This window comes from Seriola lalandi, unplaced genomic scaffold (assembly GCF_002814215.2).
Source record: "Seriola lalandi dorsalis isolate HSWRI2012SDOR001 ecotype SW California unplaced genomic scaffold, Sedor1 jcf7180002054188, whole genome shotgun sequence".
NCBI lineage: Eukaryota > Metazoa > Chordata > Actinopteri > Carangiformes > Carangidae > Seriola > Seriola lalandi.
In genome coordinates this window covers 1,444,133-1,468,959 of record NW_019524741.1, presented here as the reverse complement: position 1 = coordinate 1,468,959, position 24,827 = coordinate 1,444,133, and the positions used below count along the sequence as shown (strand labels likewise).

Below are 24,827 nucleotides of genomic sequence, written 5' to 3'. Positions count from 1 at the left end.
TTTGCTGAAAGCAGTGCACATCCTTGCACATCAAAAACACCTTTGTGACAGCCTATAGTAAATCTATGTCTATGTAGAATTGCTGATAACACAAAGCTATCTGATCATTTAAATCATTTTCAATGTTCTCCTTTGTATGAAACGCCTCGTTGGGGGTCCAGACATCACTTCCTGGTCCTATTGACGTCAACACTTTCTCTTGGTGCTGCCCAACTGCAAGATGGACACCCCCTGCAAGCTTGGCTTAGCACAACACATAACTACTTTTAATGAAAAGTTTTCTTAGCAATTGCCTGGAGAGATGTACTTCATTTCTCCACGGTTTTCCACTGCTCCAAACATTGTAGTGTGTGTGAGCCCGCACTTCAAGGAGGAGTGCTTCAGAAACCACGCACAGTTAGAGCTTCATTTAAACAACGGTTATTTTTGTAATTCACACTTAATGTGGCTGAACAGGAGACTCAGGCTCACAGCCTATCAGTCTGCATTGTTATTGTGGATTTGTGATGTTAACGCATTACCACGACCTGGTAGTGTTAGTAAGAAGCAGCAGCAAAGGGCTTGAACGTTTGTCAATATTGACATGCTGTACGTCTTTCCCTCCATTATTATTAATATTATTATCCAACACGGGTTTCTCAGTATTACTAAAGTATTCCAGGTTATGACTATTGTTATCAGAAGTCTTTGCAGACTTACCAACGTTTTGATTAGCAGCACTCTTCATATTTCTCCCTCCTTCCGATTGCAGGACGCTTGTTTTCTGCACCAGTCCAGCTTGTGAAGGTGGATCAGGTTTATCATCTTCTGGTTCAACTCTTGCTCAAAACGATAAGGCAGAACCGAAGCCGCCACAATCGTTTGTTTTTCCCTTTAAGTGCCCTGAGGCTCTAACAGAGCATTTCAAAGAGAGGTTGAATAGAGTACAGTATAAAGTGTACAGAAAAAAAAACATTAAAGCATGTAAATCGGTTTTAGTTGACACCAAGAATGAAATGATTAACACTTCAAATGCTTTTACAGCTGTCCTAGTTTTACAGTTTTTCTAATTTTCACAGATGCTGCTGTGTGAACACTAGAGGGCAGCATTGCCAGAGGTTTTTCATGTTGAAGTCCAGTCTGAAACAGATCAACTTCCTCTGTTTAGTGTAAGAATAGAGGGTGAAATTGTTTTCACTTAAGACCACGGATGCCTACTTGGTGTATGAGATGACAGTGTGGTCCGTCGAATATGGAATAATTGCTATAATTTACTGTTTTAATCTGATGAGCACTGAGTGTAAATCTTCAGTAAGCCTCCATCGATTTCTTCATGTTTTGAACTGATCCACAGCACATATTTTTATTGAACTAAGAGAGATTGTGAATACGTCTTACACCACCTTTGCATAACACTAAACCTAATTCTTACCAGAAAACCAAGTTACAGCCCAAACCCAGACCTAACAAAAGTGACCTAAAACTAAAGCTGCTCCTCCCAAAGAGATTCCCAAGCCTACACAGAGTACAGACACAGTGAAGGGTGTGGTGTGTTTGAGTATTTAAATGATGGAGAATTTCATTGAGAATATAAAGCAAGGTCATACACCACTCTTGTAGAGCACACACACACACATTCTAACCGAATTGTGCAAGTGAAAAAAATCACAGAGCAGCTACTTTCTCACGGCATGTCTGGCTAACAGCTTCCAGCTGTTGCCTGGTTGGGAGAGCTGCTATGGGAACACCCCGAGTACAAAGAGTAACATGGGATTCATTAGTAAATGGACACAGAAGGAGAATAAAAGAAAGCAGGATGATGAGGTTTGTTGTCCTCAAAGAAACTGACAATTGATTTCTCTGGTAGAAACCGCTTTCCTATTGGGTGCAGCATCACAACTACTGTTTGAGCATGTGTTCACACACTATGTAGTTTGTGTTTCATGTGAGCGTGCATGTTAAGTTGTACACAATCCAGTTTGTTCAGATGTCTGCATCTCCTGCCAGTGCCCTTGAATGGTTCCATGTTGCATTTAAACAAAGAGGGATTGTTCTGTGCGATCTGAGTTAACAGCCAACCCATGTGACACAGTGGTTTGCAAATCAGAAACGGCTAAATGTGTGGAAAAAAAAAGAAAAAAACTGCCTAGATGTCTACTTCACGTGCAGCTGTTTAATCTTGTGGTCCGCTGTAGGGTGATGAGTAATAGCTGTTATCTTTGGAGTGTATCTTCCTTTTGACTCCACAGGAAATCCTTCTTCTCCTTCTCTTGGAGGGCCAGAATGTGAGAAGGAAGTAACCAAGGCCTGCATGTGATGACAAGAGAGTGAGTGTGTCCGGAGGAGAGGAAATGGTGACTACATGTGGAGATTCCCTTTGATTAGTCTCACTGACACTCTGACCTTTCAGCTGAATGGCCTGGAAGTGGGTGACTAAATAACTTCATGTTTTTGATTTTAAATTAATGGAAGAGACAAAAAAAACAGACAAAAAGATTGTCTTGAGAACATTCATCAATAATTTATTTTTCTTACTCTCAAGAACCACCACGGCTTCGCATCTTGAAAATTCATCATCAATTTCCAACAACACAGTTTTGAAAAATGTAAAGTTACTATACAAATTTTTAATAGAAAAAAGAATAAATTAACTGTGGAATTCAGTTTTTTTTTTCTTATCAATTCCACATTTTTTCTACAACACCTTTAATGTTACAGTTGAACAGAACTGATAAAATCAAGTTACATGCTCTATTGTCTGGTAGGGGAAGTGATCTACTATTAAACTGTTTGTTAAAATAAGCTTCATTTTGCACAACTGGTATTGAATCTATTGATAACAATGAACAGATGTCTAGATCCTACGTGACAAAGCAGTAACTGGTCATTTTGTAGCACCTGAAGGGTTGTTACGATGTCAGAACTAAAAAAAAAAAACAATACTGGTTCATATAAAATGGAACATTGTTAAAACAATGAATGTGAATGTTAAAAACCCCACAAAACCTTACAGTGCCCCTCCGTACAGGAAAAGACTGATAAAGAGTTAGTTAATTTCTCTTGGAGTATTATAAAAACCTCAAACATCTCTATGGAGCACAGAAAATATGGTGTGTTTGGAACTACAGAAGGAGGGGACGTCACACTTCATCACATCGGACTCGGGGGTCAGAGATCACCACAGGGGCAAAACAGGACTGTCTGGGGGTGGGGCGACACTACAGAGCAAGATGTGCTAATGTTAGCATATAGAAATCGGATGCTGGATGTCTTAGGGGTTTTTATTTGTCACTGGATCTGAATGGCATGCGTGGGATTGTGTGTCTTTGGCGCACAGGATCTGGGCGCAAACTTTCAGTGAGAAAAGTTGGGTCAAACTTCAATACACTAGAGATGGTAACTGTGTGGTGAGTGCTGGTTCCAATCCTGGGTAAAGACTTGTCAAATTTGACCAGGCATGGATGGATAACTCTTGGGGGAACCAGCCATGCACAGGGGCATGGGAGTGGGCTAAACCTTCTTATGAAAACAGTCTTGAAAGTGACAGATTACAACAACTGACGTCAGTGCATAAAGGAAACACCACTGTGAGAGACAGGGTAGCATACGTACCATTCCTCCCATGCATTACAGCATGATACACAATTTATCCAGACATAATGGTGCAATGTGACTGAAAAAAAAAACAAAAAAACATGTCCACTTCTCTCTGTCACTGAGATGTACAATCTGTCATACTCTTAATAAAATTAACATCTGATTAATTCAGATTTTGTGCAACAGCGAAACAATGGTAAGCGTCATTCTGCAACATAAACATTTTTCAAGGTCAGATGAGGGAAACTGATTCAGGAAAAGCAACGACATGCAGAATTCTACTTCCTTTGTACAAAACCAGATGTGCTTTTCTAACCCTGATCTGAATATCTGATTGTTGATTGGGATATGTGATAAAATAATTCTCTCCATTTTAGAGGGTTTTTCTATCTGTTCTGATTATGGCTTCTCTTCTGCCCTGACAGTATTAATTATTAATTCATTGATGTCCATATACTGTAAAAACAAAACAAACACCATTAACGCCTCATCTGTGGTTCTAGCTTTTCTAGTAGCCTCTTATGCACTTTGATACAACTCATCAGTATAATATTGAGGGTGGAAAATGAACTGAACATACCAATGGTAGCTCCAGCCCTCATAGACACTGTTGATGTTGTGCTTTGACTAATTTCTTAACAATACTGCCAGAGGCCAAATTATAGAGACGCATGTGAAGTGTCTTCTAGCTACTCTGCATTGCTGCTGTTTTATAGAATGGCTATAGACTGTGGGGATTTGAAAGGGTCTGTAGCTTGAAGGAGCTGCTGTTCTAGTGCTGAAAACAGTACAAATGTAAAGCACAAACATGTTTGGCACAAATATATTAGTATTCACGTGTGCCCATAAATGCAAGTGTTCTGACTGTCAGCGTGTGTTCTGGCCAGCGTTGAGTTCAGACTGTCTGTGCTCAGTCAGGATCTCTCCTGTCATGCTGAAGAGAGGGACAGAAAGATGAGAAAACACAGTGCTACAAAGAGACTGACAGATGCACAGTATGGTGTGAATATAAAACCAAGACCAAAGGCAAAGAACAGACAATAGTGATAAAAAAAGATGAGTCACTGTAGAGATTTATCACTGAATAGCCTCAATGTCAAACTACAAGTAATGCCAACAGGTGTCAACAGCCAATCGTCCTTTACTTTCAGTGTTGAAGATGAAAAATATGAAAAGCTGAAATTAAATGATGCAGGAATTGTGACTGTGTGTAGCCATGTTAAAAAAAAATCACCCTTCAACCCAACCCTCCGTGCTCTGGCTCAAGTACTGTTCATAATCCACCATGCGGCCAAACAAACTGTTATGGACATAGAAATCTTATAAAGACCAAAGACATTAATAAAAATGAATGATGAAGTCACTGAAGAAATCATAAGATTAATGCCAAACCCAATAACCACAACTCCATGTTCTTCCTGTGATGCACTAATGATCCTTTACTCCAAGCGTCACAAGGCAGAGAACATGGCAAAAAGCCTGCTTCAATTCACTCTGAAGATTCAAACCAGTTCGTGTACTTGTACAATGTTTGTTATTGCTATAGTCCTCATCAATATCCCAGACAGAGTCCCAGAAACCATCCTGATATTGTCATTGTGAATTCACTCTCAGACGGGTGACTGACAGTCACTTTTCTGCAGGGGGCACCAGCTCATCAGACCCTGGTGTGATCAGTCAATCCAGTAGTTGTCTTTGGTTGTGGGTTAAAACTGAGAGGAGTTGAATTTGTCATCTACATGTTTGCTAATCCAGATTTTTTGAAAAGTTTGTGTCATGTTCTCTTTTTATAAATACGCAGGGAGAAATAAACAAGACAGACAAACAACACTGATGGGAATAATGAAATCCAACACAGTTCGTTTGGGCCTGGAAATGGGTTTCAAACTGGTGGCTCAAATCCAGCAGGTATCCTCTGATTGGGTGGCAGTGCACTGGAGTTCGTAAGGTTGGGGGACCAAAGATGAGATATGAAATAGATCCTGGAATGGCCAGTGTTTTGTTGAGTCTGAGTTGTGTGTTTGATATTTTTCTGTGCTCTCTCCCTTTTGGTCGCTCCTTCCCCCCGTGCCCGTTGCTTGTGTGCTGCAGAGGGTGAGTAAAGAAAGGGCTCTGTGGTGCTGTAGGGCAACAGTTCAACAGCTGACGTGACACTTCTCAGTCTATCCTGTAAAACCAGCCCTTATCAGAGCCTAGTGAGTGTGTCCCTGTCTGACTGAGCTGTGATAGAGGGGGCATAATAAAGAGGTGGTGAGATGGATGAAGGGCAGGATATAGGGAGGAGGAAGGCTCATGTCCAGTCCACTAGTCCGGTCGGGGTAGGGTTTTTGTAGGGCTTTAAGGATGAGGTTGTTGGTTGTCGATGGGTAGTAGTGAGGGACAGTTGAGAGGCAGTAGGAGAGGGCAATGGTACTTTTCTGGGCCTCTAAAGGAAGGTCTCAGACCAGGGTTCCAGGTTTGGCCTTGTCGTGTCCGTACCACTGCACATCTGCCAGCTCTGAACACAGGGGGCTGCTGAGAAAACAGCTGTCGCTAAAAGACCTGCAGAGGAAGAGAGACCAGGATCACACTGACTTTACAGAACAGCTTTTTATTTCAAATGTAAATTAATCAAACATTCTAAATACTATCATTTCTATGATTTCTAGTGTTCATCTGCTTCTGAGTTTCCTTTGTTAAACAACGTTCTCTGTTACGACACATACAGCGCATGGTTAAGATTTTCTATTAGTAAATCCTGTAGTGAATGAGCCACATTGTCAGAACACGGAGCAGAGCACATGCAGAGATCAGATACAGATACAGCCAGAGAAGGAGTACCTGACACACATACCTCCACCATCAAAGAGCAAGAAACTGTGAACCTTCTTCATTGTCAGCCCCCCCACAGGTGATGATATAAGTGACTAGTAGACATGTCGCATGAGCTCATTATACTTTTAGAGGTGTGTACGGACAGATTTCTGTGAATATCTGATTGTGTGTAAATTTAGTACTGCTGTCACTGCTGTATTTTTACTTCTAGATTTTTTAAAAAATTTTTTTTAGTTTATTCAGTTTTTTTTTTTTTTTTTTTGGCAATATCTGCTTATGCTGCTGCTGTGTTTTCCCAACAGTACACTGTAGCTTTAGACCACTGGGAGGCCGAGACCACAGACAGTACCTCTATGCATCAGAGCTGGGCTGAGGGGGAGACTGACAGACGTCCTCAGTAGGAGAGCTGTCTGCTGTGCCTCTAAACCAGGAGAGAGGACACACACACAAGGAAAGGAGGGTTAGTATAGACAGAAAGAGGGACGGGAAAGAAATGACAATATTAGGTTATAGAAAATCGCGCCGTAAGAACAAGGCGACCAGAGGTTGTGAGCGGTGATGTGAAAAACAGAGGGCAAAGAGTGAAGAAACAAAGATGCAGTGAGTGAAACATTTACAGAAACAGAAATGAACGACAAGCCAAGAGGAGTGTTATAATTTGAGTAAGAAAAATTTTGAGAGATATGTTAACTCAAAATGACAGAGAAAAAACAACCTCCGCTCACACAGATACAACAGACGGTACAAGCTTGTGAGGATATTAGAGTCAGGTTTGGACAAAGATGGTGAGAAAGAAGCTCAGAGGGCAAGATAAAGTGTCCTAAGTTAAGATAAAATCATATCTTCAAACATCTTGTTACCCTGTTTTAGCCGCTTCATGAGTGCGTTGGTGTGTCTCTTACCCGCTCTGCCAGTTGAGGATGTGCTGTGGGCTACAAGGGGGTGTGGGTGTGGCTGCGTGTTCACTGGAGGGCGTCATACTCCTCTGGCTGTGAGGGGATGCAGCTATGGGGAAAATGGACAGTTAGTAATGGTGATACATCACATGCAGCGTGAGATAGAGACAAAGGAAACAAGTATATATATACAAAGGGAGAACAGACGTACAAGAGGCTATAGTGAGGTGAGGGGCAAAGGAATGTCAACTATGCTCCACACATGGTGGTGGGGGAGGTGTCCTTAGTGTCACAACAACAATTTGGCTCAGGGGTCACACTCTCACAAGCCTCGTTGGCGCAGTAGGCAGCGCGTCAGTCTCATAATCTGAAGGTCGTGAGTTCGAGCTTCACACGGGGCAGAATGTTTTCCTTTTACACTTTATCTGCCGCCATTCAGCAGTTGTTTTGTGTTGTGTTACCATAGACTTATTAACACACAGACAACACAACTCACTCCCATGTAACTCATGCACAATTTATAGACTCTACTCAAACTGTGCCATTTGTGTTTTCAAAGACATCAGTTTGTTGTTGATGTGTAAATTTAGTTGAAGTGAGATTACACATTGATCAGATAATTTGGATTTGTTGTTCTAGCAGCAGAGAGAAGCGCAAAAGAATAAGTAAGAAAAGCAAAGGGCCACCTACATCTGCAGTTTGATGTGAATGTGATGTGATCAATGTCAGCAAAGGCTTTTCATCAAGAAAAAAATGTGGACATTTGGATTTAACTAGTCTCAGTAACTTAAAAATTATAATACATTGTAACGTAATTTAAAAATGAAATATAAATAGTGAAACATTTAATTATTCAGCTAGTGCTCTCAATCATTACCACAAATATCCAAAATGAAGTCTGTCTCTGATGTATGTACAGACAGACCTTGTTGAAACAGTTGCAGTGTGTCAGTTTTGTAATCTCATGGTTGTGAGTTCAAGCCTCACATGGAGCAGTGTGTGTTTTTTTTGCCTACCCACTGTATATTTGCTCTCACAAAAAAATAAATGTATGAATCTCATAATCTGAAGGTTTTAAGTTTGAGCCTCACACAGTGCAATCTTTTCAATAATGGACATTTATTGTTAGAACCTCTGAATAAACGAAATAAACTGTTAAACTAAATAAATGGAAACTTTTATCTAAAACATATGACGATTCTTTTTCCCCATATGAGCAAAGGTTTAATGTGAGCAAATGAAAGTGACCCACCTGGTGAGCCCTTGGCGAGTGTCCCTACTCTACTCCCTCGTCCATGTCCCAGAGTGCCTTGCTGTGACCCTGTCTCGGAGGAAGTGGATCCCGAATGTGAGTGACTCCTCTCCTTCAGGCTCCCTGAGGACCTCTGGTACCAACATCGCAGCTCTTCAGACACTGCTGCCCTCCCCCCTCCTCCTCCTCCACCGCCCTCTCGCCCCAATGACGGAGTCCGTACGATCTGAGAGCGTGACGGCGTGAGTCGGCCACTCCCCTCTCCTCCCTCCTCGCCCCCCCAGGCTTCCTTGTACAACCCCCCGGCCGTGTAGGAGCTGGAGGTCTTGAACTGGGCCTTGACGCTGTAGTGGCCCTCCTGATCGCTTTCCAGGCTGCGCACCACCACGGGGTTGGGGCTGCCCTCCACGTACAGCGGGTACTCCTTGATGCGATACTGGGAGGAGGGCTGGCTCTGGCTGTGGAGGTAAACTCCATGGTGTCCCCCTCCCATCCCACCTCCACCTGAGCCTCCACCAGAGCCGTTCTTAGCTGCCAGGTTTGGCATGGAGCCGGAGTTAGAGGAACCCAGGTGTCCTGCAGACCTGGACAGAAAACATAAGCCAACAGTGTAATTCGCACAGATATTTTTATTTCTTGATATGCATATTGTACAAAGGAAAAAAAGAAAGAAGAAAGCTTCTTTCCCTGCATCTCACCCACCCTTACCTGTGCCTTTGCCTCTGCCTCTGCCTGGCTTTGGAGGGTGAATCCTCTCCCAGAGTAGAGTAGTTGGGGTTGCTGCCGGGGGGTCCACCAGAGGGGTAGTAATGCTCTGAGCTGCTTTGGCTGGTGCAGGATGAACAGTCATCCAGTGGGTCAGAGCCATTGGAGCTGCGTCCTGGGCCCAGGAAGAAGTCAGGGCTGCCCAGTGTTCCCAGGGTGTGCGGGTGTGGGTCAGGGTCAGATGCGAGCAGTTTGCCCTGGGACTCAAGGCTGGAGCTGCGGTTCCTAAAGTGCTGAGCAAGACTGTGCAGACGTGTGGGACTGATGTCCACTGACCTGTAAGATGAAGAACCACAAACAATGAATATATGTGCTGAGCTACTGTTATTCTGAAAATGAAAACGTAGCAAGATGCAGTTTTGAAGACTTGTCACTGCTAGGTATTTCTACAGTTATATAATCTGTTATGTTTACCAGAGCGCTGTAACTCTTGAATATCCATCAAACAATTGAGGGTAATAAAGACTGACCTAGTGGAATGTACATAGTGTGGGGTCCTGGACCTCAGGTCTGGGGTCGACGGCATGCTGGACTGAGAATTCCAGTGAGGGAGGCTCCTGATGGGGCTGTTCTGCAGAGAGTTACTGCCCCCTGCCTCAGCACTGCCAGAGCTTGGGAAACGCCTGTGACTAAAGAGAGGTGCAAGGAAAATGTGCATCAATTATAATTAATGTCATCACATGTATACTCCTCTCACACAGGCACATGTGAACGACCTGCATTTGAGGCATTTATGTGAGACCATAGTCACTGTCTGAAATTGTAGTTCCACACACATTACTGCTAATTTTGACTGAAGATGTTACATTAAAGATGACTAAACTATACCTTAAATGCACCTGTGAGGGGCGTCCTACTGGCTCACCTGGTAGAGTGTGTACCATTAAGGCTTAGTCCTAATTGCACCGGCCTGGGTCAATTCCGATCCGCGGCCCTTTGCTGCATATCATCCCCTCTCTCTCTCCCTGACTTTCCTGTCTCTCTCTCACTGCAACTATCAAATTAAAGGCAAAAAACCCCCCCAAAAAAAACAAAACAAAGGGACATTGAAGATAAACTCCCTCATACCTGGAGTGAGAGGAGCGTTTCTTGACTTTTTCATAGGGCTCATCCAGTGATGATTCGCTCCACATCTTGGGCTTGATGGGCGATTTATCGTAGTCAGAGCGTGTGTAGTGCAGGTGTCGCAGGCCATCCAGGGACTGCGGTGGAGGGGGCCGACTGTGAGATGGTGGCCGAGGAGGGAGGCCCTTGTGAGGTGATGCTACCGGAGAGAAGGTGGGGGTACCAGTAACTTGAGGGTCATCTGAAACAAAGAAATAATAAGATCGAGCACTCTATAATTCAGATGGAATTACATTTAATTTCATTTTTCATTTAATCATGAGCTGCAGAAAGTGCACAAATACAATGTGAAGGATTCACATTATCATTACCATCATCCAAGACCAGTGCGTCAGACAGTGAGCTGTCTTCAGAACCAATATTGGCCTCTATAGGACAGAGAAACAAAGGCAAAATGTTAGAGGTTGTACAATTCCAAAATCAAAAAGCTTAAATTCCTTTTTTTTTTTTTTTACAAATCTTTTTTTGTGTAAAAAAACAACAGTGTTGGGTTTTGTCAGCCTCACTATCCATGTGTGGACTTCTATTACTGTACTAAACAGTGCTTGAGAAGATACTGTTGTGTGTGGTGGCAACTGTAGCTAATAGAAATAAAGTGCTATGAAAACAATCTGATTTTCCTGTATAGGGAATTTTGGTACCTTCTATGATAAGCGACGCTCTCTGCGTAGGCTTCTTGCCAGAGCGGACCCGGTACTCATTGATAGAGTTCTCAATTTCCTGTAGCTTCTTCAGTGCGTTCAGATAAGAAGTCTTCCTCTGTTTCTTCAGCTTCTTACTGCTCACATGAGGATCGCTGGCAAGACGCCTGGCTGCCTCCGTAATCTGGGACTGAATGGCAAACTCCCGCTCCAACCGCTCCAGCTCCTCTTCCTGGGATAAGCATGCACACGCACACACACACACACACACACACACACACACACACACACACACACACACACATGAGAACAAACTCTGAGTAACACAGGCAAGCACAAAAGCACAAAGATACTGGATTCAGCACACAGTTTTAGCAACAGAAATCTACACACAATCCAAAAACAACAAAGCTTAGTTTGCAGACACATATTCAGACTGTAACTCTCCCATGCAACGTATTTGGTTAGACACACACAGAACCTTGCCAGAGAAAACACACTGAGGAAATCATTTATCTGTGCTGCAGTTCCACATTTTCTCACCACTGGATATTCTCTATTGAGTCCCCAATAACAACACCTCTCCATCAATCCATCATCTCCTCCTCTACACTTTTCCTGAGAGTTGTGGAGCAGAGACTAAGGTGAACCAAGTAAAACACACACTGTCATGCTGCAAATGTATTGCATATTGCATATGTGTTTATTGCTAAATGTGTATCTACATACCACAGTGTGTCGTGTAGTATACTGTTGTATAATGTAGTATAGAAGAAACTTGTGAATGTGATGGTAGAGAAGGAAATAGACTCATGGCATCCCTGTGATAAACACACACACTGTGTAGAGCCTGCATGTAATGTGTGCTCTCACATGACAGAACACACCCACTTGCCTCCAGAGAGAGAGAGAACAATGATGTATTCACTTGGGTCGACATCTTACTGGACTACCTCAGTTCTGAGGAATCTCTCTCACACAACAGTGCCTTCACACTACTGCCAGAGCGGCTTCTGTTTTTGTGCGTGTATGAATTTAAGGTGTTCAGGATAAATTAAGAAACATCTTTTCTGCTTGCAAGGCACTTTTGTGATATTGTGTCCCTGGATTCTTTTCAAAGCATACAACCTCAGCGACACACACCCACACACGCATGCCTGCACACAGGCAGACACGCACACAATCCTACTATCACCACTTCCTATGGCGAGAATGCCGCCAGACTATTTTTAGAAGTTTTGCTGCTCTGGAAAATCTACCCGTGGCACAAGAAGACAGCAAGAAAAAGATGCAGTTCAACTACTTTTACAAGGTCCAAGACGTCTCAGACTGTGGCTTTTCCCTGCTCTTAGTTTACTATGCTTCCTTAATAAATGAGTAGGGATCATATAACTTATCATTAATCATCAATCATCATCCCATGCTGTTTTAAATTAAATTAATCCTGAACCAGCTTTGATCTGTACTGAGCTTTTAACCACCAGTTGTGATCTCTAATGCCCAAACTCAGTTAATAAATGTATCATTAACATTACAGCCGGCTTAAAGGGAGACAAACACTCTTAACTAATTAGCACTGCATTCAACATGTTCCAATTACTGCAGCCCAGTGCGTCGCACAGGTACATGTTGCAGTATGTATTTGGATCGAACACTGACACCTCTAGATGACTTTGTGTTTTCAATTAGCTTCTGCTGGGAGATTGAAGAATGTGATAAAGTGCTACTGAGGAGAACTGAGAGCTGAAGCTTCACCTCTCCCTTAGGAAGAATTTTCTGCTCGTCCAGTTTGAAGGCGGTACCAATCTTTCGTCTCACTGTGGGCGGCTCCTCTCCCGGATCCAGAGGATATTCTTTAGGAAGCTTTCCTGTCAGCTCCTGGAAAATGTGAGGGGGGGGCAGGGAAATAACATTAGAAAAGAACAGCTAAAAAGGATTTTAGTGTTCATAATATTTACCACATCTATCAGTGGTTTCTCATACCGCCTCTCTGATGCAGATGCTCTTCAGTTCTTCTAGTCTCTGTCTTAGTGTTTCTTCCAGAGCTTCCTGCCTGGCCCTCAGCGCTGCCAGCATGTCCTTCTTAGCTGTCTGGGAGCTGTCCGATTCTTGAGAACCTGCAAGGTAAAGACAACACATGATATGAGGGCAGGAGTCCGGAGCATATATGTGTGTTCGTGTTTGGATTTTGGGGAACTTCTTTTGAGGAAGATTGTGGAGGGCAGGGGGAAATTGTCCATGCACCTGCTAGCCTTGCAGGATGTTTACAGGAAGCGAATGGAACGTTTCGATAAGGAAGCTGAGTTTTAGTCTGGTGTTTGTGCAAGCGATTCAAAGAAGGGGCAGTTTAGGGAAAGGTCTGTGACGCACAATTTCCAAGGCCCTGAGATGGTGCCAGTCCTGTTTACAACATGCCTTGTTGAAAAGTACGCAAACACACACACATTCTGTTTCTCTCTGTTGCTCTCTCTGTGACCCAATGTGGTTCACTGTGAGGTCAAATGTTGCAACAATACAAAACTATCCACTGCTGAAGCAGTTATTTGAAGCAAGAAATATTAGATGTCTCTATTGTTCCAAAAAGATTGTATTTAATTTCAGTGTTCCTACATCTATTTAAGTGATGTTTGACAGCCATATTCCTGCATATTCCACATTTCCAGCCATGAAGAGTTTCAAATTCATCACTGAAAATCCACTATCTGGATCAGACATGTTGATTGGACAGTGGTGGTGAAGGACAGCTGTAGATCATGAAATCAACACACAACACCGCAGAGACAAGTGACAAGACTCTGACAGATAAGACAGAGACACACTGTATGAAATGGGGTGGGGGTGGAACTAAAGAAGAACAGAGAGGAGAGGAAAGGGAGATTAGGAGACTAGGAGAGGATATTTGAGGAGATAAAGGGAAGGGATTAGGGAGGAAAGGGGAGATACATGTTTCTATACTGAGTAAAGAGAGGTTAAGGAAGAAACAGGTCTGATCAGATGAAAATGAGCAGAGCATGCTGGACATGATTGCTGAGATAACTGACCCCATAGCCATGTCCACACAGACATACTTGCCTCTCCTGATGCTGGTTTGGTCGAGTGCACGTAATTTTATAAGTGAATAACGCAGCAGTAGATAACCAGGTTAAAGTACTTTCATGGCATACAATACACTTTACATGCCTGTTTGGGTTTAAAAGGGCATTTTCCTCTCTACTCTAATTTTAGTTCATGTAGGAATCTTTCTGTCACCCTCATTGCTTGTCCAGATAGGCATTGTTTTAAAGGCCGTGGCAAAGTTGTACACTGACTTGCTGGCCTTTTCATTCCTGCACTCACTAAATTTAGAGGGGGCAGGGGCCTCTGGAGGATGAGTCTGTGTGACATGGAGGGTGGGAGTGGTGCTCTATACATTCAGAATGACGCTGGGTGGGGTGTGTGTACAGTATGTGTGTGGGAACATTCAGCAGAGAATAAGTGGCCTTTTTCCAGAGGCAGCTGTTTCTGTCTCTCCAGTTGTCAACGAGGCTCCCCCTCACCACCACACATGCAGACACAAAGACAAGTACACTCACATATCAGTAATTCTCTCTCTCTGTTTGTCAGGCTCCTTCTCTCAAACACAATCACACACACACACACACACACACACACATATATACAAATATATATATATATAAAAATATACTGACCTGAGGAGAGTAGACTGCCACTGCTGCCACTGATAATCTTGCCCTTGCTGCCCATGTTGGCCAGTTTGGACGTCTTCAGAGTTCCGGTTTCAGTAAGGTCTATAGCGATCTCACTCAAACTCCGCGCTGCATGGATCTTCGACTGGACAGACAAGAACGGAGAGGATCCGTCAAGGCACACATTTTAATGGCAACACTCTTGCGCACAATGTTTGCCAAGTTTACTGTATCGCTTCTACATTTTTAATCATGTCTGTGGTCTGTGGTGTGTGTCGAGTGTGTTTTTTGTGGGACTGACTGACCTTGCTCTGCTTGCGGTCCAGGTAGAACTGGTGTTGGCTGATGGCCATGGCCCAGATGGACTTGATGAGGGCAGGACAGGCGTACCAGGTATGCACAGCAATGCCACTGTGGCCAAACGTCCTTCTTGTCACTGACGCCCTACAGTAGGAGCGGACACAAGGCCTCCTTATATACACTGAATACAAAAGATAGCTACAAATTTACAACAGTAAAACACTCTCCCACTACCACTACTAATAACATTACTACTGCTGCGGCTGCAATGAAGAAGAGGAAAAAATATTAGAGGCTTGAGAGAGCAAACCCGATAGAGATATTTTTTGAAAAGCCACACACGATGTTCCCCATTGTTTACTCATCCTTATTTAAACACACATCTGTAGCTGAGCAACAGACCAGCTCACCAAAAATGACAGCTTCCTTTAAAGAAAACACCACTGCTCTCTGTTTCACCCTGCCTGTCTCTTTTTCTCCCATTCCCTCCCTCTCTCTGTCTGTAGAATAACACTCCACATATATAGCCTTGTTAAATAAACACGAGAGAGGTCATTTCCTCCGCAAAACAGCTATCACTCAGCCATCTATCCTTCTGTGGTCAACTATCAAGGGTTTGACCTGTGTGTGTGTGTGTGTGTGTGTGTGTGTGTGAGAGAGGAGAGAGCACATGAGTTTTTGCATGCATGTGGCTGCACAAGTGTGTTAACAATCAGCCTATCAATCTATGTCAGGCTCCACTGGGACATCCCCAATATCTTGCTCTATTGCCAAAACAAACACTGCAACCATTATAGAATTAGATTCAAATCGCTCTTTTCCTGCAGTGTGCTGTATGTAACTATAATCTTAACACTTTCACATATGGCACAGTGGTAATAACAGTAAATAAAAAGAGGAATGCATCCTTAACTGATGGAAAATTGTATCACATCCAAATATTCAGTCACTAATGAAATACCCATATGAGATAATAATCATCCAACCAATGAAGAATCAAACTTATTTTTAAAAACACAGATAAGACAAGAGAAGACAAGTCAACAAGTTGCTTAAATTTGTGATATAAATTTACCTCCTGGGGTCATGAACTTCCACTGAAAACTTTTTCTCTCTGAAGTAGAGGTTCTCCAACTGACGCCATTGGAACACCTGAGGTTTAGGGGAAACACACGCTCTTCAGGGCTGCTTGTACAAAAACATGCTTCACATTAAATCCACACAGCTTTCAGTCAAATCCGCTTTTCTCTTCTCTATATGTTCCAATTTGTTTTGAAAAAAAAAAAATGGATAAGAAGAACGCGAAGAAAATAAATGGAAGCCGATGAAGAGGAGGAGTTACGAGCAGAGAAGGAGGTGGAGAGAGAGAAGAGGACCTAGTCTGGAGCTCTCTGATCAGGTCCAGACCAGGCAGTCTTGTCCACAGCGGATCCCTGCTCTGGATGACCTCACTCTGCAGAAAGACAGTGTGAGAGGGAGGAGGCTTTCTTTCCTCCGCTCAGCTTTGCTTTTTTTTCTCTTTTCCGTCCGCTTTATGAACCATCAGCTTCTCTTTAAATGAAGTTAAAGCCAGCTGGGCGAGAAAGTTTCCCCCAAGACGTACTCCGCAGCATGTGTGTATCTTAAATCCTCCCAGGCACAAGGGAACAGAAAGTTTCTAGATGGTGGGTGTTCACCATCTGTAGGCATGTGTGTGTGTGTGTGTATTGGTGGGGAGAAAGTGTGTAAAGTTAAGTTTCCTCCTCTCCTGGAGCTTTGCTATGAGAGTTGAGGAGGGAGGGGGCGTTTATGCTTCCCCTCCTCCTGACCCCTCCTCCCTCCCTTAGGGACTGTGCTTCCTGCTCTGGGCCCTGCGGTTGGGAGGTGTGTGTGTGGGGTCAGGGGAGGAGTGATGAAGGGGGAGAGAAGCCTTCTGTGGCCCCTGCAATTGAAGTGCCCTTGCTTTGTTTAGTCAGAACCCTGCACACACACACACACACACACACACACACACACACACACACACACACACACACACACACACATGCACTCACAAAGTCTGGGTCTGGTTCTTGTTAGAGAAAAGATAGAGTGTGGGCTTTTTCAGAACACAAGAGGGCCTGCATCTATCAGCTGGAGCAGGCATGCAAGCATACTCACAGACCTCTGATGGCCAGCGACCAGCTTTTAGTGAGGAAAGTAAGACTGAACTGCAACAACTGACAAACAAGAGAAAAGGTACAAAGTAGAAGACCCAGCTATGACAGGATGAGGGAGGAAAAGAGGAGAAAGGGAGCTAAGGGAGGAACAGGTCACAGCCCAGGAATTTTAACAGCCTGGGAAAACAATGGACAGAGGGATGAGAGGGAGGAAAGGGGGGGGGGGTGAGAAATATTATGAAAACAGTGTGTAAACACAGCCTAATGTATGTATTTATGTGCTGGAGGAGTTATGCACTCATGTGTGTGTAGTGCACGAGCAGGAAGAAAGCAAGCTGGTGCTCTTATCAAAACTGTTTCTGTACCGTACATTTTAAATGGAGTGTGAAGTGCTAATGTAGCATGGTGCTAAATATAGCGGGCAGGGTAGATAGTGAGAGAGTGACTGTGTGTGTGTGTTGGCTACATGTGGACCAAAGCTGTAGAGATAAGATAGGTGTCTGTAACTGTGTTCAGGCACGAGACCACTAAAGCTGTCCTTGCAGAGCTGCTGTAACTTTGAAAGTGGACTTTGATGTTTCAGGATAAGCTATACATGTACATGTGTGCAAATAGTGTCCACATATAAGTGGAGAATGTTAGCAACAGCCACAGGACTTTCACAGTACAACAAAGTCACACTAGAGTTTAAAATGAGACATTTTTGTTGTGATTCCAGTGCCGCTTCAAAAACTGCTCCAGTTACATAACCCTATTGTGTAAATGAAACCTTTCTAGTCTTAGTGACTACTTTGTGAATAACTTAAATATCTGATTAAAAAAACATGCTGACAGCTTATTTCTTAGGAAGCTGGCGGGTGCTTCTGTTATTAGGTCGAGGTTTGTGGATGTATGCGTACATATGCTATAAATCCTCTTCCTTTTGACTGTGAATCACTGACACATAATGGCACAAACACACACAAGCAGAGGAAGTGACTGGTCATTATTCATAAACAACTGGGTGGTCACTGGCACGGACCCACGTCTGTCTCATAATAATTTCTATGCACCCAAACAAGAACACCCATTACAGATGAAAAGGTCAGATTTGATAGAGTGTAAAGGCCTTTATTCTGTGTAGTGGACTCCCTGGGGACTCTGGGAAGAATAGAGTTTAGAATAGAAGAATAGGGTAGTTTAAATAGCATAGGCCACAATAACTTTGAAGCCAGGTATTTATTCCTTTCTAGAAGTGGACCTGAGGGTCCCGAAGACCATTGTTTCACCCATAGGCGGGGTTCTGGCGCGAAATACTATACCCACCAGTTGTCATGGAGATGAAGATACACTCTGGGGGCGCTTCCTGTTGTTTGTGTATTGGTTGTGGTGTTTTGGAGGGATGACATTTATGGAAAAACTAATCGCAACAGGCTGTAGCTGCCTATTTGCTCTAAATGAAACACAGACAGAAGTTGAATAAGTTAATCAGTGTGTACTCTCAATCGACTGCAGAATATTTTAATTAATATGCAGTGAAATGCATATGAGATGACGATAAGGTACACCATAGTTTGCTGTATTTGATTGAAACTTTCCTGCGGCTTCATCACAGTGATGACAGAAGCTTTTATATGTTAGCCTTAAGTCAATCAGCCAGGTAGTTGGTCTATAACCACTGCCTAAATGAGTCGAAGCACACTAATGAGGCATTAGTACGGTGTGTGGTTAGGTCGTAAACCCCTGTCTGTGTGTAGTGTATATGTCTGCATGTGGTCTGCGGTAAGCAGAGGAGGAAAAGTATTTTAACATCCCCAAATAAACGTGGAGGGTGCGGTAGATGGTTTGCATTTAGAAACAACAGGAACTCCCCTTGTAAAGAGACTAATTAAACACAACTGTGTCTAGTACACACACTCCCATTGTAGTACAACTTGAAATCACTTAGTCACTTATTAATGAATAAAAAAGGTTTGTGTTGAAAACATAACCCATTTTTACTCTGAGAAAAGATGGTAATTGGCCCAAAATATCTCATAATTAGTGTCCTGCCTCCTCTTCACTGAGTCACAGTACTGAAGAATTCAACAGTGATAAAGTAGTGATTACACCCTGAGTCAGTGGTTACTGGTACTAGACTGGACTGGACTGGCTGACTGACTAATAACCATATCAGCTGCTCTTCCTCCAGTCTGTTGAAACAGGGATGACCTTCATGGAACATGGAAAGCTGCTAGTGAGCCCTCTGAATCTCTTCCTGTGAAACAGCTTTAGATAGCAGTACCACCCACCCTCTTTTCTCTGCCTGATCACTGAAAAAAACCTTAATTGTGTTCACTGGGGGATTCAGTCGAACTTGATTTTGGCACTGAGGAAGCCCCGTCTCTTCTTCTAAACAAATGTGTGTTTATGTGTGTGTGGGTTATGGTAAGGGAGAAAGAGAAACAGCAATAGGGACTGAAGAGAAGTGAGGAAAGTGAAGGGGTCAGTGCTGAAGCTTAGCGAACCAGTGACTCACACTGACTGTTGCTATGGCAGCTGAATGCTTGATAGGTCACTTGTGTGGGAATGCTATTAACTCTTTCTTCCCTCCACCTCTCCTTCTTCGTTGTTGTTTCTGGAATCTACCTCAGAGAGAAAGCTATTCACTCTATTCACTCCGACATATATATACATTGTGTGTTATAGAAAACACATGGTTTGTGACCTTTTCACAGGCTTCCTAACATGATCTGGCGTTTATGTCTGTGAGGTAAAGTGGATTGTATCACAAGTGGACTGCAATTTTTTCCATCACATTGGTGATTTCACACCTTGCGGGCCACATGATTTGGAGTACTTGGGAATTAAGCAGGAATGGGGCTTGGTGGTGAGACAGCCACTTAGACTGGAATGTGCTAACCAAGACACATGTGCACACACATACTGCACAATGTTAGTGGCAAACAGGAAAGTTGTGACAGACAGGAAGCATTCATCAGGATGGTGAGTTCAGAGTCCAGTTCAGTTCCTGTCTGACCCGTGTGTATTTGTAAGTGAGTGTGTGGTTTTGTGAGCAACAGTGTATACTATGTGTCTCAGAGCCTCCTGCTGATCAGTCACTATGGAAGGATGCTATTACCCCTTTAACACCCTACAAGACAAGGCTAAATGCCAGAGATGAAGGCCCTAAACACGACTGAGGGTCAGAGGTGAGGTAAGAAAGGCTTTCACAGACGAGCCACTGGGCACAGGGACTGGGAGGAGGACTTCATCCACAGAAAGACAGAAATAAAGGCAGAACAGGATGCAAAACATTCCAAGACTGAACGTCTCCAGACAGTAGTATTTGTTCTGCATTGTTCATGCTCTTCCCAAACACAATATCCTGACTCACTGAATGGAAAATGGACAGTGGTGGCCATGAAACAGACATAGAAGAACAGTAAAAGGACATTTCCATCTGAATAAACACATTTTCATATTAACCATACATTTGTCCGAAAGAATTGGGGGCCAAAAATGAAAATTTATGCTGGGGGTCATAACTTTCATATAGTGTGTTAATAAGGATGTGTATATGGATTCATGTATTAATGCTCATTGAAAGGAGAGGCAAAAGCTGTGCAGTGGACAATTTAGTTGTGGTGCAGAGAGATCAGAGGGAGCATCATCTCACCTTCCTGGGCTTGACCTTGTCCTGGTGGTCATATTGAAAGATACCTTTATAGCTCAGACCCAACCACCATGGGATCCCCTGCTTGTCCTAAAACACACAACAAACAGAGAGAGAATGAAAAAGATAAATAGTATAGTAATAGTAAACAGAGACAAAGTACATTTGCTTTAAGCTCCATCAAATCTCCAAATCCAAACTGCCTGAGAGAGTGAACAAAATGTGTGTGTGTGTGTGTAAGTCAGAGTAGTAAAACTGTACCTTTACAGCATAGTAATGTACTCCATATGTGGGCAGAGACTCTACAATGCTCATATAACTGTGAGGAGAAGAAACACAGACATGTAAGGGTTACAGAGAACACATCCTTCTATACAGTGGACAAACACAACCAGGCACACACACACTTACTTTACAATAGCTTGCCCTCTGGACTGTCCATTGAGCTTCTTGTAATGCTCTATGACCCGGTCTTCACTGTAAGAGAGTAAAAAGGAAAAGGGGTGAAAAGAAAAATGATTAAAAAAAGTGAAAACAAGGAGAGGAGAGCTTGTGCTATGTTCTGGTGGTTTTCTGGATAACAGACTAGTCTCTCACCAGTAGGCCAGAGATGGGTGCTCCTTGAGGGCCTGGGTGGGCAGAGCAGGCAGCTTTTTCAGGTCAGACCTGGTTGCATCATTACTGGAAGGGAAAAACCACAAGACATGGTCAACAGTACTGCTGCAAGAGAGACCATTCTCCGCTGTAGGCCAAACAGTTTCATGCAAAAACTGACCACGTGATACCACTGAGCTGTAGAAAGATGAAAGCTTTAAATATTTAGCATAACAAGTTAAAGCAAAGCAGAGCATTTCCCAGAACTGTCTTAGAATTGAAATGTTAACTTTGGAAGAATGCGGAGAAAGGAACTACGTTCAGTGAAGAGAAATGAGTACTGATGGCCTAAATGTTTTCTATTTTCGAGACTGGGCACTGTCTATTTCTGGAGAGCTGCAGAGACACAGACAGTCGGAAGCAGAGGAGAAAAAAGAGGGACAGAAACACAGACACAAGCATGAAAGATAAACAAAGACAGATAAAAGGAGATAAAAACAGGGATGGAGGAGGGAAAGATAAAGACAAAGACAGAGTAAATGAGACAGGGAACCACACAGAGTGCCGAAAAGACTTGGCCCCAGATTCAGTTTTCAGACCTCCAGTGGCAGGAGGTCTTAATACCCAACTATAATCCCTTAGCCTCTATCCAGCCTTTACAGAAGCCCCAGAGGATTGGGGAAAGCCCTGGGAACATGACAACCTATGAGCTAAAGCCCTGGAAGAGATCCATCCCATCCACCCTGCCCGGCTGTTCTCCAATGTCTGGACACAGCTGTGGACATAGATTTGTTGATATCCATTCAAGTAACTACTCATTAGGTGTGTGTCAGCATTACACATAATGAAGGGGCAGGCAAGAGCTCAACTGAACAAAAAATGACTCATGTGGCTTATACCGCTAGCATCAAGAATATTACTCTTGATTTAAGGAAATTCTTGGACTAAATTGACTTGATATAAGAAATAATTTCACACCAAAAAGATCAGGTCTCAAGAGTCAATAAATTAGTCATCATAATGGGTATTTCTTTTAGAAGAGAAGCAGTGAGAGATAAAGTGAAATTTAATATTGAAGCCTGGTACAGTGTATGGTAATGAAGAGCTTTACAGAGGGCAGGGTCTACAGGGTCTTTTGAGAGGTATGTGTGCTGGAGAAAGGGGTAAGGAAAGCGAGAGGAGGGTGAAAGGAATGTCTCCAGAGTGTGTCACATTCCAGCCCTCTGCGGGATATTGTGTTTATTTACTCCTTTCACCGGCGGAAATGAGGTCAGAGGTGATGACTGCTGTAGTCTGTTATCTGTGCTACAACAAAGGGATGAGGGGATGAGGGATGACACACATTTAGGCCAACATCACACAGATGTTCGCCGCAAGAACCACATGTGGGCCGTAGCTCACATGTAACATGTACATGACTGTAAAGCTCCAGGATTTAACTAATGTAAGTTTAAAGGCTGATACTTTTGCTAATATTTTGTGAACTGAATAGCTGGCCATTTTTTTAAAATTCATATTAAGAAATATTTCATGTCCCAATAGTGTACTCTGTCTTAAATTGTCATCACACACACACACACACACACACACACACACACACACATATACATATACATGCAATCCATTTGTTTCTAATGAATGGCAGCACAGCTTGAAAACGAGTGAACAAAAGTGGAACAAGGATGGCAGGAAAGAAGGAGGGAGAGATGTAAATCAGGGGAACAGACAAACCACTGATATCATCTCTGTTGTCCCTCTGTCTGTGCCTCTCCCTTCTGAATCAACATGTATTAACGCAACTACTCATGTCACTAGGGAGGGGACGTAGCAGATGACACAGAATATTTGAAAAGAAAAATTGGAATGGTGGAAGATTGGGTCATCCATCCAGTACACAAACAAATTAGTGTCAAGATGCTTTGTTGTTTTAGGTCTGCTGTGTGGCAGCATGTTTGATTTTCATTTAGGAAAACAACAGCAATACAACTAAGAGGATAAAGACGGGAAAGAAAGAAAGAAAACTTGGCCTTGAAAAACAACAACATGCACTACAATGATTGCTACAAAGCAATATATTGCACGAGTCCTCAACGTGGTTTCAAGGGCCATGTGAATGTTGTGGTCTGTCACTGCACTCCCTTTTATGAGGGAGTTTTCTTGGGTTGGACCAACTTGATTACAGTTTTGATTTCCCAGTGAGTGAATCTGGTGTAAAGGTCACCTCCTGATCAAAAATGACCTAATCCACAGGCTTAAATGGAGACGAGGTTCATCATAATCATAATTAACTTCATATTGATTTTGCTCATAACATCATTGCAATCTAAAACAAGGAGACAAGTGGATATCTCCATATAAATGGGCTGCTGAGCAAGAGAACAAGGTCTTTTCCTCTACATATTCCTTATAGTTGCCAAAAGGGAGGAGTTTAATATGCTTTTAAATTGTAGCACCATCACTCTTAATCAAAACCGTGACCTGTCCTCTTAACACTCGCGGCTACAGGGATGGATGCATATGTACATTACATATGATGATGACTTGTGTGCTTACCTGGTGAAATCACCTTTAGCCTCCTGTTGAACAGAAAGGGAAAGAGGGAAAGTAGTGAGAGGACAATTTACCCATACGGATATGTGACCATAAAATAGGTGTGTAAGTTCCATTTGCATAGGTGAACATGCAGTCAGGTCTGCTGCTCTGGAAACAGAGAGAGAAACATTAAACCTCCGCCTGGAGTGGAACCTCTGAAGGCAGATACCTGATACTGTGCATCTGCACTTACATGGAGGGCACATGCACTCACACAGAAACACACACACACACGCATACAGACAAACCAATCGGCCCCGTCTAGGTGTAACATGACCTTGCAGTTAATGGACTAACCTACTATTGAGAAAGGAATGGGAGAAAGAAAGTGCTGGAGCTGAGGAGAAAAAACAGACATCTGGACAGACATCCACTCCCACACATGCACACACAAACAAACACGCTCCATCTTACTTGTAGAATATAGGAAGCCAATTCGAAAACAACATCACTGTCCACTTCAATAAGCTCCTGCAATGAGAGGAGAAAAGAGAAGAGAGAACAGGGGTCATGAATGATACAGAAATTCTGCTGGCATCAAGTAAATAAAACACACACTGTGCTGATGTTCAGGAGGAAAAGTGGACGTGCCTCTGATCATCATCCACTTCTCCAAGATGGCTTGGTGGTTCCTTTCATCTCCATACCACTCCCCCTCTGTTTTTCCTCTCTCCCTTCTCTAATTTCATGACCTCTTCATGTGGATGGAGCTCGGAGATTAGAGGCAAAGTGGAGGGGGTTGGGAGAGGGGGTTTAGGGGTTGAGGGTAGGCATGGATGCTCTGGTTACTGACTACGTAGAACATTTTCCGAAG

The 24,827-nt window shown here is 43.1% G+C and overlaps 1 protein-coding gene and 1 non-coding gene across 9 annotated transcripts in view; one reads left to right on the top strand and one right to left on the bottom strand.

Annotated features, from left to right (window-relative positions):
- Nucleotides 1-2,485: 2,485 nt before the first annotated feature.
- Nucleotides 2,486-24,827, bottom strand: part of frmd4a (FERM domain containing 4A) — a 101,863-nt gene continuing 79,521 nt past the window's right edge. For 4 of the 8 annotated variants that reach the window (XM_087173394.1, XM_087173393.1, XM_087173390.1 and 1 more), the window contains exons 6-24: nucleotides 24,428-24,484; nucleotides 23,975-23,997; nucleotides 21,425-21,508; nucleotides 21,239-21,304; nucleotides 21,089-21,146; nucleotides 20,831-20,917; nucleotides 16,132-16,207; nucleotides 15,061-15,203; nucleotides 14,759-14,900; nucleotides 13,053-13,186; nucleotides 12,825-12,947; nucleotides 11,070-11,301; nucleotides 10,740-10,796; nucleotides 10,372-10,609; nucleotides 9,774-9,932; nucleotides 9,247-9,579; nucleotides 8,539-9,122; nucleotides 7,293-7,395; nucleotides 2,486-6,117 (exon numbers count right to left, since the gene is read on the bottom strand). In XM_087173394.1, coding sequence (XP_087029520.1) covers nucleotides 6,015-6,117; nucleotides 7,293-7,395; nucleotides 8,539-9,122; nucleotides 9,247-9,579; nucleotides 9,774-9,932; nucleotides 10,372-10,609; nucleotides 10,740-10,796; nucleotides 11,070-11,301; nucleotides 12,825-12,947; nucleotides 13,053-13,186; nucleotides 14,759-14,900; nucleotides 15,061-15,203; nucleotides 16,132-16,207; nucleotides 20,831-20,917; nucleotides 21,089-21,146; nucleotides 21,239-21,304; nucleotides 21,425-21,508; nucleotides 23,975-23,997; nucleotides 24,428-24,484 — 2,802 coding nt within the window. In that variant the 3' untranslated portion in view covers nucleotides 2,486-6,014. Of the gene's footprint in view, nucleotides 6,118-6,739; nucleotides 6,812-7,292; nucleotides 7,396-8,538; nucleotides 9,123-9,246; nucleotides 9,580-9,773; nucleotides 9,933-10,371; nucleotides 10,610-10,739; nucleotides 10,797-11,069; nucleotides 11,302-12,824; nucleotides 12,948-13,052; nucleotides 13,187-14,758; nucleotides 14,901-15,060; nucleotides 15,204-16,130; nucleotides 16,208-20,830; nucleotides 20,918-21,088; nucleotides 21,147-21,238; nucleotides 21,305-21,424; nucleotides 21,509-23,974; nucleotides 23,998-24,427; nucleotides 24,485-24,827 lie in introns of all 8 variants that reach the window. The other 4 variants (XM_023403842.2, XM_087173391.1, XM_087173396.1 and 1 more) reach the window with 3 other exon arrangements.
- On the top strand, nucleotides 7,615-7,687 carry trnam-cau (transfer RNA methionine (anticodon CAU)). Its single transcript has one exon. It is a non-coding gene; the product is annotated as a tRNA-Met (tRNA).